At 39.3% G+C, this 13,183-nt stretch overlaps 1 protein-coding gene across 1 annotated transcript in view; it reads left to right on the top strand.

Moving 5' to 3' along the window:
• hivep1 (HIVEP zinc finger 1) overlaps window positions 1-13,183 on the top strand; it is a 141,150-nt gene that overhangs the window by 69,967 nt on the left and 58,000 nt on the right. Inside the window, exon 3 of the mRNA XM_051935561.1 lies at window positions 7,350-7,403. Coding sequence (XP_051791521.1) covers window positions 7,350-7,403 — 54 coding nt within the window. The remainder of the gene's footprint in view (window positions 1-7,349; window positions 7,404-13,183) is intronic.

Genomic DNA, 13,183 nt, shown 5'->3' on the forward strand with positions numbered 1-13,183 from the left:
GTGAGAGAGCGTGTACTGCAAAGCTGCGAATAAACAGGAGGAATAAGGCAGAAAGTTCTACTCCTGGAAAGAGAAAATGGAAGTGGCACTTGCTGAAAGTAAATGTGTATTTCACAGAATGCCATATGCATTTGTGCTGTAGCTTTTGTATTCGGAAAGTTAAGAACTAGATCGATGTATTTTTTTTTTTTTTTTTTTTTTTTTTTTTAATTTGTATGCAACTTCAGGCACACATTTAATATTGACAATATTAGTAAAAAAAAAAAAAAAGTCAGTGTTTGTAGAGACACTAAGCCCTCACTCTTACTGTATATTCAGGAAGCCACTGGAAGAGATTCTCTGGTACCAAAGATCTCCATTTATTTTTTATTTATTTATTTGACTTCAGCCAGGAAAATTAAAATTATTTTGATCCAGAACCTTAAAGTACAATATATTATGATTTTATAGATAGATAGATAGATAGATAGATAGATAGATAGATACTTTATTAATCCCAATTATTGTTTCTATCTACTATAGGGTGGAGTGGTGGCTCTGAGGCTAGGGATTTGCACTGGCAATTGGAAGGTTGCCGGTTCGAATGCTGTAAACGCCCAAAGAGACTCTTTTGGGCCCTTGAGCAAGGTCCTTAACCTGCAATTGCTCCATCCTGGGTATTACGTTAAACTGCATCCAGCCCTGCATGTAGGCCCTCCAATCTGCAGGGTGGCAGAATTGGCACTCCAGTCACCATAAAAAAACTCACATTGGTTCCATTCCATCTGAACTAATGTGGTGCTGAGGTGTCACCCGTTGCATGGCTGCACTCAGGCCCTAATCTGTGATCCTGAGTTGGTTTGTCTTGTGATGGGTGCGGCAATGCACTGTATCAATGCGTACTCCTAACCTCTCTCTCATTCTACTATAACACTAAGATCTGTCTATCTGGTCCCCCTGTCTGGTCAGTTTGGCTTTGGTGATGCGAGACAAAGTTGGCAAGTGTAAAAATGAACAGAAAGTGAGAAAGGTGCCTCAAAAATAATCCGAGAAACAGGCTTCAGAGGAACACTTTGAAGAGACATAGCCCTGATGAAGAGATATCAGTAAAGGCGTAAGAGACACGCTGAGGATTCTCTATCAAAGGCAGAAAGTATAAAACTGGACAGGAGGTGAAAAAGGTACCTCAAAAATAATGACAGTCTAATAAACATGCTTTTGGGAATGCGTTCATGAGACGGAGCAGTGGTTAACAGACGTTCAGACACACACAAATACAGAAGAAAGGCACTGAAAGTACATGTACAGCAAGAGATAGCAATTTTATTTAAATAATTCTTTTACCTGTGTTCGATCGGTACCATGGCTAGTATTTTATATTTATTAAGATCTCTATGTAATAAAAACAAAGAAAAATAATAATATCCTTTCAATAGGTATTGTCAGCTTTTGTTTTATGGCACCATCTTTTTTTGAAGCCCATGTTTTAAATAGATTGCAATGACTTCATCTTTGTTCACAATTGTATCTTTCTCTGTTGGCTGAATGCACAGGTCAGAGAGCCATTCTTATCCAAAAAGAATTTCTGAGTTCAGACTTAATCAGAATGAGCTCAGAAAAATTTAATTCGGCAGTTGTTGTTGATAAAGGCAGTGTGAATACAGGCAGTGTGGCATAGATTTTTCAGCAATTAAAAACGGCGTTGGAAACACTCAATTACCATCAAGCATTTTAAATATACCCAGCATTCCTTGGGCACTTCTTTCGGCAGGTGAATACACTGTCATCATCTAAGACCAACCTGACTAAGCTGGAATGGCACTACCAAAATTACTCCTTCCCTTTTCTTTCTGCTGACTGTGCTGCATTTCACGGTATACGCCTGTGTGTGTATATATGTGACAAATACGATCTAAATCTTTCCAGAGCTAGAACACGTGGAGATGTATTTTCAAAGACGTTTGCAAGTGTTTTACTTAAGTGCAGAGTGCCTAAGTTGATAGGCGGAAAATTAGGTCTACTGTAAAAAACAGTTCAACAGTTATTTTCATCCATCCATCCATCCATCCATTGTCTCCCGCTTATCCGAGGTCGGGTCGCGGGGGCAGCAGCTTGAGCAGAGATGCCCAGACTTCCCTCTCCCCGGCCACTTCTTCTAGCTCTTCCGGGAGAATCCCAAGGCGTTCCCAGGCCAGTCGAGAGACATAGTCCCTCCAACGTGTCCTGGGTCTTCCCCGGGGCCTCGTTCCGGTTAGACGTGCCCGGAACACCTCACCAGGGAGGCGTCCAGGAGGCATCCTGATCAGATGCCCGAGCCACCTCTTCTGACTCCTCTCGATGCGGAGGAGCAGCGACTCTACTCTGAGCCCCTCCCAGATGACTGAGCTTCTCACCCTATCTTTAAGGGAAAGCCCAGACACCCTGCGGAGGAAACTCATTTCAGCCGCTTGTATTCGCGATCTCGTTCTTTCGGTCACTACCCATAGCTCATGACCATAGGTGAGGGTAGGAACATAGATCGACTGGTAAATTGAGAGCTTCGCCTTGCGGCTCAGCTCCTTTTTCACCACGACAGACAGATGCAGCGCCCGCATTACTGCGGATGCCACACCGATCCGCCTGTCGATCTCACGCTCCATTCTTCCCTCACTCGTGAACAAGACCCTGAGATACTTGAACTCCTCCACTTGGGGCAGGATCTCGCTACCAACCCTGAGAGGGCACTCCACCCTTTTCCGGCTGAGGACCATGGTCTCGGATTTGGAGGTGCTGATTCTCATCCCAGCCGCTTCACACTCGGCTGCGAACCGATCCAGAGAGAGCTGAAGATCACGGCCTGATGAAGCAAACAGGACAACATCATCTGCAAAAAGCAGTGACCCAATCCTGAGCCCACCAAACCGGACCCCCTCAACGCCCTGGCTGCGCCTAGAAATTCTGTCTATAAAAGTTATGAACAGAATCGGTGACAAAGGGCAGCCCTGGCGGAGTCCAACTCTCACTGGAAACGGGTTTGACTTACTGCCGGCAATGCGGACCAGGCTCTGGCAACGATCGTACAGGGACCGAACAGCCCTTATCAAGGGGGCCGGTACCCCATACTCTCAGAGTACCCCCCACAGGATTCCCCGAGGGACACGGTCGAATGCCTTTTCCAAGTCCACAAAACACATGTAGACTGGTTGGGCAAACTCCCATGCACCCTCCAGGACCCTGCTAAGGGTATAGAGCTGGTCCACTGTTCCGCGACTAGGACGAAAACCACACTGTTTCTCCTGAATCCGAGGCTCGACTATCCGACGGACCCTCCTCTCCAGGACCCCTGAATAGACTTTTCCAGGGAGGCTGAGGAGTGTGATCCCTCTGTAGTTGGAACACACCCTCCGATCCCCTTTCTTAAAGAGGGGGACCACCACCCCTGTCTGTCAATCCAGAGGCACTGTCCCTGATGTCCATGCGATGTTGCAGAGGCGTGTCAACCAAGACAGTCCTACAACATCCAGAGCCTTGAGGAACTCCGGGCATATCTCGTCCACCCCCGGGGCCCTGCCACCAAGGAGTTTTTTGACCACCTCGGTGACCTCAGTCCCAGAGATGGGGGAGCCCACCTCTGAGTCCCCAGGCTCTGCTTCCTCATTGGAAGGCATGTTAATGGGATTGAGGAGGTCTTCGAAGTACTCCCCCCACCGACCCACAACGTCCCGAGTCGAGGTCAGCAGCGCACCATCCCCACCATATACAGTATTGACACTGCACTGCTTCCCCTTCCTGAGACACCGGATGGTGGACCAGAATCTCCTCGAAGCCGTCCGAAAGTCGTTCTCCATGGCCTCCCCGAACTCCTCCCACGCCCGAGTTTTTGCCTCAGCAACCACCAAAGCCGCATTCCGCTTGGCCTGCCGGTACCTATCAGCTGCCTCCAGGGTCCCACAGGACAAAAGGGACCGGTAGGACTCCTTCTTCAGCTTGACAGCATCCTTCACCGCCGGTGTCCACCAACGGGTTCGGGGATTGCCGCCACGACAGGCACCGACCACCTTATGGCCACAGCTCCGGTCAGCTGCCTCAACAATAGAGGCACGGAACATGGCCCATTCGGACTCAATGTCCCCCACCTCCCTCGGGATGTGGTTGAAGTTTTGCCGGAGGTGGGAGTTGAACCTACTTCTGACAGGGGGCTCTGCCAGACGTTCCCAGCAGACCCTCACAACAGTTATTTTATACATCTATAATACTTTCTAAAAGTGGGGAGTGGCTCATAACTGTAATAAGCCAGCTACAAAAGCTGGCCTTAATATTTGGTTGTGTTAAGATGTTACAGCAAACATACATGTCATACAAAGCAACATGACTAGTAGAGTGTTACACATTTTTTTATTGAATTAATAGCAATAATTATCATAGTCCATGCTATATTGCTATTTGGGTTTGTAAGCAGTAGCCTATCCTAGACTTAACATGGAATGTTGCTGCTTTTCCTTTGAGTCTTGCAAGGGGCTTGAGCCATTGTAGCCACCCCTTTGTACACATCCCTATGTATGATTATATAAATAGATAGATAGATAGATACTTTAGTGAATTTCTCCTTGGGATTAATAAAGAGTGATCAATAAATAAAAATAGAAAAATAAAACTAGAAAAGTACACATACACATACAGTCATACACGGAGCTGCTGAAAAGGCTGCCACTCTCGGCGGCGCCGGAACTAAGTATCAATAATAATAATAATGATGCTATAGTTACATTACTTAACATTTAACAGGTTTATAGCACTAAAAGCTGTATATCTTTTGATGCATTTGGATTTTGGTTCACTTTTTGTTAGGAAAATTCATAGGCCATTGTTACTTGACTATAGTGGTGGTACTTCAATTTAAAATTTTAATTTGAGTACAGTATGCAATGAGGGATGTGCTGTAATTTTGGAACCTTCTGTGCAAATCAATTGAGAAGTCCTCTGCTTTCAAACTCTTGTGTATAGTTTACATTACGGTAGCCAAAAAGTCAATTTCTAAACACCCAAATTAAAAGGTCTCCTTGGTTTATGCAACATTGTGTGCACTTAAATGTTTATGAACACTCATTAAAATTTTTCAAAAAGTTAAAAACAAACTCTTCACTGAGGAAATCTTCATAGCCTTAGGCCATTGCAAACTCGAATAAGCTCAAGTGCAACACATTGGATAACATTGCAAGTAATGCTAGAAAAGGCAACGGTCTAATGTATGTCTGATTCCAATACTGTAGTTATGGTAGCTTCACTGCTCCTAAATAAGGAATCAAGCGTTTTCTGTTTTTGTGCAGTGAATCCGAAACAAAAAACAAAACATCCTGAATATGGAACTGGTTAAAGAAATTCAGGTTAAATTTACTGAAAGGTGCTGTTTGGTATAGAATGTGGGAGGCATCTACAAGCACATTTTAAAGTCTTGACTATTTGTTGGGGTGGTATGAGCATCATCATTATCAAGTAGCTTCAACCTACCGAGAAACTGTACTGAATAAAGAAGCAGCCTAAAGTGAGAAGCCTAAGGGCTCGTTTATACTTCACGCTCAGAATGCGTACGCGCACACATCATGGCTGCCACACGTTCACAGCGTTCATTTGACTCATCCTCTGAGCAGGCCCTCAGAAATGAATGCGACGTGTGCGTGAGTTACAGTGCCAGCAAAAAGTTGGGGGGGGGGGGGCGCGCAGTGTGATAAAAGTTGGAATGTGACATCACAGTCTCTGTTTACTATCTACATGTGACAGCTGCTTTGAGGATCCTACGGGATTGATGTGTGCGCTTCGATGTTTGATGAATGGTTCGATGTGGTAAAGCAAAATGCTGACATACAGATGCATTCGTGCTGCTTTTATATTCAATTGTCGCATATTCCCGATTGTAATGACATGATACATTTTAAAAGTCTCACATACTATCTTTTCTGCCGTCTTTTTTTTTTTTTTTGAGGCTTCCTCCTGACCTGACGGCAGCAATCGGCACACAGAACACATTAAATGTATGATATTCCAACTCTCTACACATTTAGAATCCTTAGATTTATCCTTGATGAAATGCATTAAAGTATGTGTGTTACATTTTATAGATAAATCATTAATTTTGTTTAAATAATGAATACTGTTAATAATTACACACATGGGGGTGACACAGTGGTGGAGCGGTATCACTTCTGTCTTGCAGGGAGTCACATCTCGGGTATTCCCTGCCTGGAGTTTACATGTTTACCTGCTGGGTTTCCACAGTGTGCTCTGGTTTCCTTCCAAAGATATGCAGATTTGGTGACACTAAAATGACGCCAGTGTATGTGAGTGCTTGTATTCACCTTGCAATGAGCTGATGCCCCGTCTAGGGATTGTTTCTGCCTCGTGCCCAATGCTTGCTGCAATGGACACATCCCTGGATTGATGGATTTAATCATTAAACATCCTTTTCAGAGATATTGCGGTAAGGTGTCATTGGTATTTAATGGGTGTTCCAGACAATTCACAACACAGTGAAGCTGAACCTGTTCTCACCGTGACAATATCTCTCACTGCCACCTGGTGGATTGTTCCAGATTTACATAAAGTACGTGCGCAAGTATAAACAGTAAAACAATTGTGTAGCAGGAGTGTCTGCTGGAGTATGCGTCACGTCGCGTGAAGTATAAACCTGGCCTAAGAAGTCTACCATTGACCGCATCCTGGCACTGAGGGTTCTCATGAAGCGCAAATGCGAATATTGGCAGAGTTTCTTTGTAGCCTTTGTCGATTTTCGCAAAGCGTTCGACAAAAAAATGCATATGTAATATGTAGACCGCCAAAAACTTTTAATTTGGAAATCATTTTTTTTATTGTTTGTTTGTTTTAGTTTCCTTTTTCATAAGCATTTTCCCTGTAATTTTAATTCACTTACCCAGGAACAATCTTATCAGATATCTAAGGCTTTGATATTACTACTAGCTTGCAGCAGTGGTTTTCAGTTCTGATTAAAAAATACAATTTTCAACTGTTCTGCATAGGTTTTCTGTGAAGTTGCCTGTCCAGTCCCATGACTGATCTTCTATGTGACCTTAACAGAGTTATTTAAGCAGCTGAGGTTATCATGAAATTTGGAAATCCTTGTTCTGTGCACTTGTAATTTAGAAGTTAATTTGGATAAAAGTGTAGAGTAAATTCATGCACTCATCAAAACACATTATTGACTAAGAATGTGATTTTTCTTCCTTATTTGTGTTTTTCCCAAAAACCACATAATTCAATAAGCTTTTTCTCCCTTTCTTATGTATGTATCTTTTAAGCGTAAGAAAATCCGGAAAAAAATAAAGCTGTGTATACTGCATATTAGAGTATTTATTTACTTGCTTGATTTTTTTTTGTAGATAAAATTGAAGAAGCACAGAAAGAACTTAAAGAACCTGTTGACTCCAAAAAAGGTAATATGTCAATTGTAATTGTAGCATTTTGCTTTTTCTATAATGTGTTCATCAAAATATTGATAACAATCACTTCCACCATGATGGCTATGTATGAAATGTTTTTAAAACAAGGCCCATTTGACTAACACAGCTCTAGACTGATTTTTATATTTCCTCTGTGCTTTGTCAAAAAATTTTCAATTCATGATTTCAAGGCCATCCTTTGCACTTCTATAATGCCTCCATGTCTTTAAACCTTTTTCTGTGTCTGCCTTTTACGTTTTTTTATTGTTTAATATTTTGCTTGCACTTTAATTGTAATTTTGCTTGTGATCGCTGCTAAAAGTCTTTAAACTTCATGTTGTGATTATTGTGTCCTAATGGTATAATAAAATGCTCTCTTAAGTATGCGTGACTCAATTAAACTCCTAGCTATCTTTTTTATTTAGCATATATCCAAATTAAATTCTACTCATCCTAATGTTTAACCATCTTTTATTGTATGACAAACCTAAGGGTTGTTATAAGCTATTTCAGATTAACTTTTGTATTTTTTAGTACATAAACAAGTTAAGCCAGCAGTCTTTAGACTAATACTGTTTCTGTGCTGGCTTTTTTCCTGCTGTTTTGTCATTTTAAATTTGTTTTATTTTAGTAACTTGTTTTGTTTATATTATTACTGTGTAATATATTATTTGCACTCTTAAAACTATATCTTGAGATCCTATGTTAGTTTACACATTAACACAGCTCACTTCAGCTCTGTAGCACCTGTAAGTTCCAAAAGATTCAGTAATATCCCTTAAACCTGTGTCCTTATATCCTACACTAAGATTTGAGTCACACACATTACCACTTGATCCTTCCAATTATACATAGGCTACCGCATGGTATTTGTCATATACAGTAGAATTAAATGGCTGCTTTTACCTTTGCCATTTTGCCAGTCTAGATAATAACTTTTGGAATATTCCATCCCAGGCAAAGGACTTTATCCATATAGACTGTTTTTTCTCTTAACTGTGCCCTGGCAAAAGACAGCTGACATATGAAACACTCATATCTTTGATATGCGTCTACATGTCTTTTGTCCTTCTTTGTAATAATTGAATTCTACTACAAAATCATTTCTCACACACTTTTCACAAACACAGATTGCACATGCGGCTTGTAGACTATCTAAACATTTTGTGAGTAAAACACTAGCACTGGTGCACTTAAGAGATTTCCTCTAAACGACAGTATTCACCAAGAAAACAAAAGACAACATTATTGATAAAAGTTCAGAGTTAAGTTGTATTTAGTTGCTCCTGAACAATCAAAAGCAGACCACCACTTTGTCCTCCAGAAAATGACTGGCCAAATGTGCACATAACATTTATATTTGTTTTTCTATAACTGTTGTTTATTGGATAATCTTTCTGGAAATCCTAGTACATGATAGAATTTCTATCTTGACATTATAAGGTTTTCCTAGGCCTGTGATCTGGTATATTTTCTCTTGCATTAAATGAAATGCTTTAAGAAGAGCAATACCCTATCCACCATTCAAAAACTCTAATGTTGCTTGATATTCAAAATTTTTAATTTTTTGAAAATATTTAGGAATGGGCTCATTTTCTTTGTTAGTTTTTAAATGTCTGTTGGTGCTTGGGAAAACTTACCATGAGCTCAGCAGTCACCATTCTTAGCTTTTTAATTCTTTTTTTAAAGTCAATAGATCTGAATTAACTGAAAGACCAAAATATCCACATTTAAAGTGTGTTCCAACCAATCTCCTCTAATAAATACAAGACATTGTATGACTTAAATGTAATTTTATTATGAGAAAAGTAAAATTCACCTTGTCTGAATTGTCTAAAAGTAGCATGATAGACACAGGCTTGCTAACAAAGCCTCTCACCCCCCCAAACATAACACTGAAGACAGAAGCTTTTGAGAGAGAAGAAAGGAAGCCTTTCAAAAACCCAGGTGTATTTAAACTGTACTTGAAAGGAATTTGAGAAATTCTTTGTAAAAGAAGGAAAAATCCTGACAATTGGGTGAGAAATAAAGTAGCTGTTCTGACTTTTGTTACATTAATTTTTGCTGTAGTGAAAATATTCTGCTGTAATGTTTTGAATATATAATGTCAAAATGAAGCTCAGTCTGAAGTAGCAATGAAGCTTCACATGTTTACATTAAATATTTACTTAAATAATACGCAATTCATATGACTAATTAACAACAGTTATATAAATATGACTTGTATGGTTACACCGAAATCCAAACAAGACACTCAAGTATAACTTCATTCTGACAGATGCTTCAGTTGTAGAGTAGTGGAGCATACAGAGTATGGAATTTTTTTATTTTAAAAACAAAGAGGAATAAATGAAACACAGCCAATTAGTAAAATATAGTTCAAATTGTATCAGTGTGGCTACAAAAATACATTTAACTACAATAAAGGGGCACAAGTGAATTAAATATATTTGTGGTCTCTGGTAAAAGATAAATGCAGAAAAACTTGCCTTTAGTTTCTACAGTGCTAGCATTAAACCAGCATCTCTGAACTGCAGGGCATAAACTTGTGAAACTATGCAGAAAGGCCAATGCAAATACCATAGAATATGTCCATATACACCCATACACTGACCAATCAACTAAGTACTAAATAGTTACAACTTTTATATCATCTTTGAAGTGCTTTGAACATATGTACATTAAAATGTTCAGTTTCAAAGAGTATTAAAGGGTCTATACCATTAAACATAGCTTGCTTGAAAGCTATCATACAAAACAACACGATTAAACTTTTAAGCTTCATTTAACTGTCACATTAAATTTTAATCTGCTATTCAACAAATTATCTTCAATGTAAAGTGCAAGACTTTAACCATAAAGTGATACTTTTTAAGACAATTACCAGCAAAATAATGGGAAAGTTTCACATACTCTGAATTTTATATTGAAGCTTACAGCACATTTGTATATGCGCACACTCTCACATTCAGTAGTTGCTGCTGCAGCAGCACCTTGAGCCATTAAGGGAGCCATGCACAATTTAAGAGTAGTGAGTGTATATTCCATCACTTGGGTACATAATCGTAATCTAGATGGGGTAATGACGTTGCTAAGAATTTTGTAGATAGCAGTTTTATTTTTAAGTTTATTTGTGTGTGCACTGGCAGTGCTTAAAGGGAACATTGCCCATAAGTGCTGTTCCTGCATTTTATTTTTTAACAGTGTTTTATCAGACTTTGTAGAAAGGCAGTCTGATGTCTGACATCCTCAGACATCAGGTTTAATATCTGGACAGTAGATGCTACTGTTGTCGCTTGATGTTGCACTACAATCAGCTCTGTGAAGCTAACAAGCTAACTGTACACATATAGAGAAACACATCTTCATGTTGCATGATTTCTTTGTGATCAGATAGGGTATCTGGGGTAAAGCTGCTTGTTCATGGGTAAACTTGACAGTAACTTGCAGAGTGCCAATGCTCCCTGACTTAAGAGATTGAAGAAACAAATGGTAGTTGACATGCAGAGAAGGAACTATGTCACTCCTTGTAGAAAATAGGTAGTTAAACATCTTCCTAGATACCTAGCATGTAAGAGACAACTAAGGCTAAATCCATACTCTGCTTTGGATTTAGCTTTAGTCTTGTCTGTCCAACGTTTACTTCCAGAAGTGTAGTTCAAGTAAAAATGTTTTAAACTAAGTGTTTTTTTGCGTGTGCGGAATTGATGTATGATGAACTGAAGTGATCCTTCATTTTCTTATTTTTGTAACATAGTATCATAATGGTAACTTGAAACAAATGAGGTAATTTGTGCATGTTGTTAATTTCTATGAGGAAGTGTCTTTGCTTTTCTTTTCCTTTGATTTTGATGGAGAAAGGCATTACTGAAAAGTGACATAACTTTTATTATAATTGCACTAGAACAGACCTTAGGCATATATTGTGTGAATTTTCTAATAAGTAAGGTTATTAAGACTGTGAATAGCACCTTGACACGACTCTGAGCAACCTCTTTAATAACCTGTATTTTTTATTAATTCATTCATTCCCCCATTTTTATGATACACTTACTATTATGGTAAGTTGGACCCCATGCAGCAGCAGTGGGTTCAAAGCAGAAACCAAACCTGTAAAGAATTCCAGATGCAAACATGGGCACGCACACGCACACACACACACACACACACACACACACACACACACGCTCAGTCTAGATAGTTTAGTAAAAACAACTATATTGATCGTATATATTAATACTGGGAGAAAAATAAGTTCCAAAAAGAAATGCACAAGTGAAACTAAAAAAGCAAACTGGTTCTAGACTATAATTAATTCCAAACTACTTGAGAAATACCAAATTATAGAATAATATCTAGAAATTGAAAATGATTGTAGCATTTAGTTCCTGTGAGTGCATCCCATTGTAGTCTTTGTATCTGTCCTGTCTGACTAGGTGGTGTTCAAAGTAGCCACACATTTCCACTTGCCGTTTGAGGCGGTGGAAGAAACCCTCCGAGGAAGACAGGAATAGTTCAATCAATTAGATTTTTAATCAGTCACAGATGAGTACATGGATTCTGCATTGCAAGGTAGAAGAGCAAAGTTTCATTTTTGATTGGCTTGTTATAATTTCTTCTTCCTCCCCCTTTCCCTTATTTATCAAAAAAAAAAAACATAATATTGTTTACTTAAGCATTTTATTTTATTACGCAAATGGGCCATCTGTTCTTCTTTTTTTTTTTTTTTTTTTTAACTTGTCAGGTAGATCCTAAAGAAGGAAAGATCATCTTTCTTATGTCAAATGGACATGTTCGTAAAGAAATTGGAAATTGTCCTAGGTCACATTACTGCACACTGTCTTGTGACAGACACCTGTATGAATAACCTGTCGTTATAGCAAAATGGCTTTGTCAGCTATTAACCCTAAGTAGCTTGTAAGCAGTTAATTTTTCTTTCACAAGGCAGTGGATCATGAGTGCAGTAGGTGTTAGTAAAGAATGTGGAGAGAAGGAAGTTCGGTAAATGCTAAGAGATTTTTCTTTCTGCATTGCTTCTTTCAGAAAAAAGAATATATCTGCATTATTAGAAAATGTTATGTTTTTGTATGGTTCATTCATGAAGCAAATTGGTGTGTGTATATATACTTTTTTGATGGTGTGTAGACTGTGCTTGAATCCCTAGTGTACTTTCAGCTACTAGCAAGCTCTGTTGCCACCCCCGCATTATAATCACCAGTGATGGCAGGGGCTCACTTAGTCATCAGTGGGATTCCGCCCACTGGTCGCGCACTCAGCTGTACTGTGTTGCCCGGTGCAGTGTGCGTCACTCTCACTTGCTTCAGTCAATTTGCCATGTGTGTTATTTATTTTTTTTAACCTTTTTCAATAATGTGCATTTAGCTGCTTTGTTACCATTGAGCTCCAATTTGTGCTTGTATTTCATTCATAAAAGCTGACTTGTTTTGACTCTAAAGGAAACCCTAACTGCCACTTGATTATGTTTCACAAGTGTAAAGCAATAATTTGTGAAGGCACTCAAGGCTACGCTAAGGCTCTTTTGCCAATCTGCTTGAATAAAATGACACGCTTATGTATAGCAGATGAAAGGAAAGTATGTGTGGGCATTCATGTTCCTGATGTTATGAGAAATTCCCTGGGAACATGTGCTCCAAGAGAATATACACACAAATAACTGAATTGAATTTATTCTTATACAGTGTGTTTCCTTATGGACAGGCTCAGAACAGTTCATAAATATACTAGATTAACAGTAAAAGACAAAATAATTCTAT

This window comes from Erpetoichthys calabaricus, chromosome 13 (assembly GCF_900747795.2).
Source record: "Erpetoichthys calabaricus chromosome 13, fErpCal1.3, whole genome shotgun sequence".
Taxonomy (NCBI): domain Eukaryota; kingdom Metazoa; phylum Chordata; class Cladistia; order Polypteriformes; family Polypteridae; genus Erpetoichthys; species Erpetoichthys calabaricus.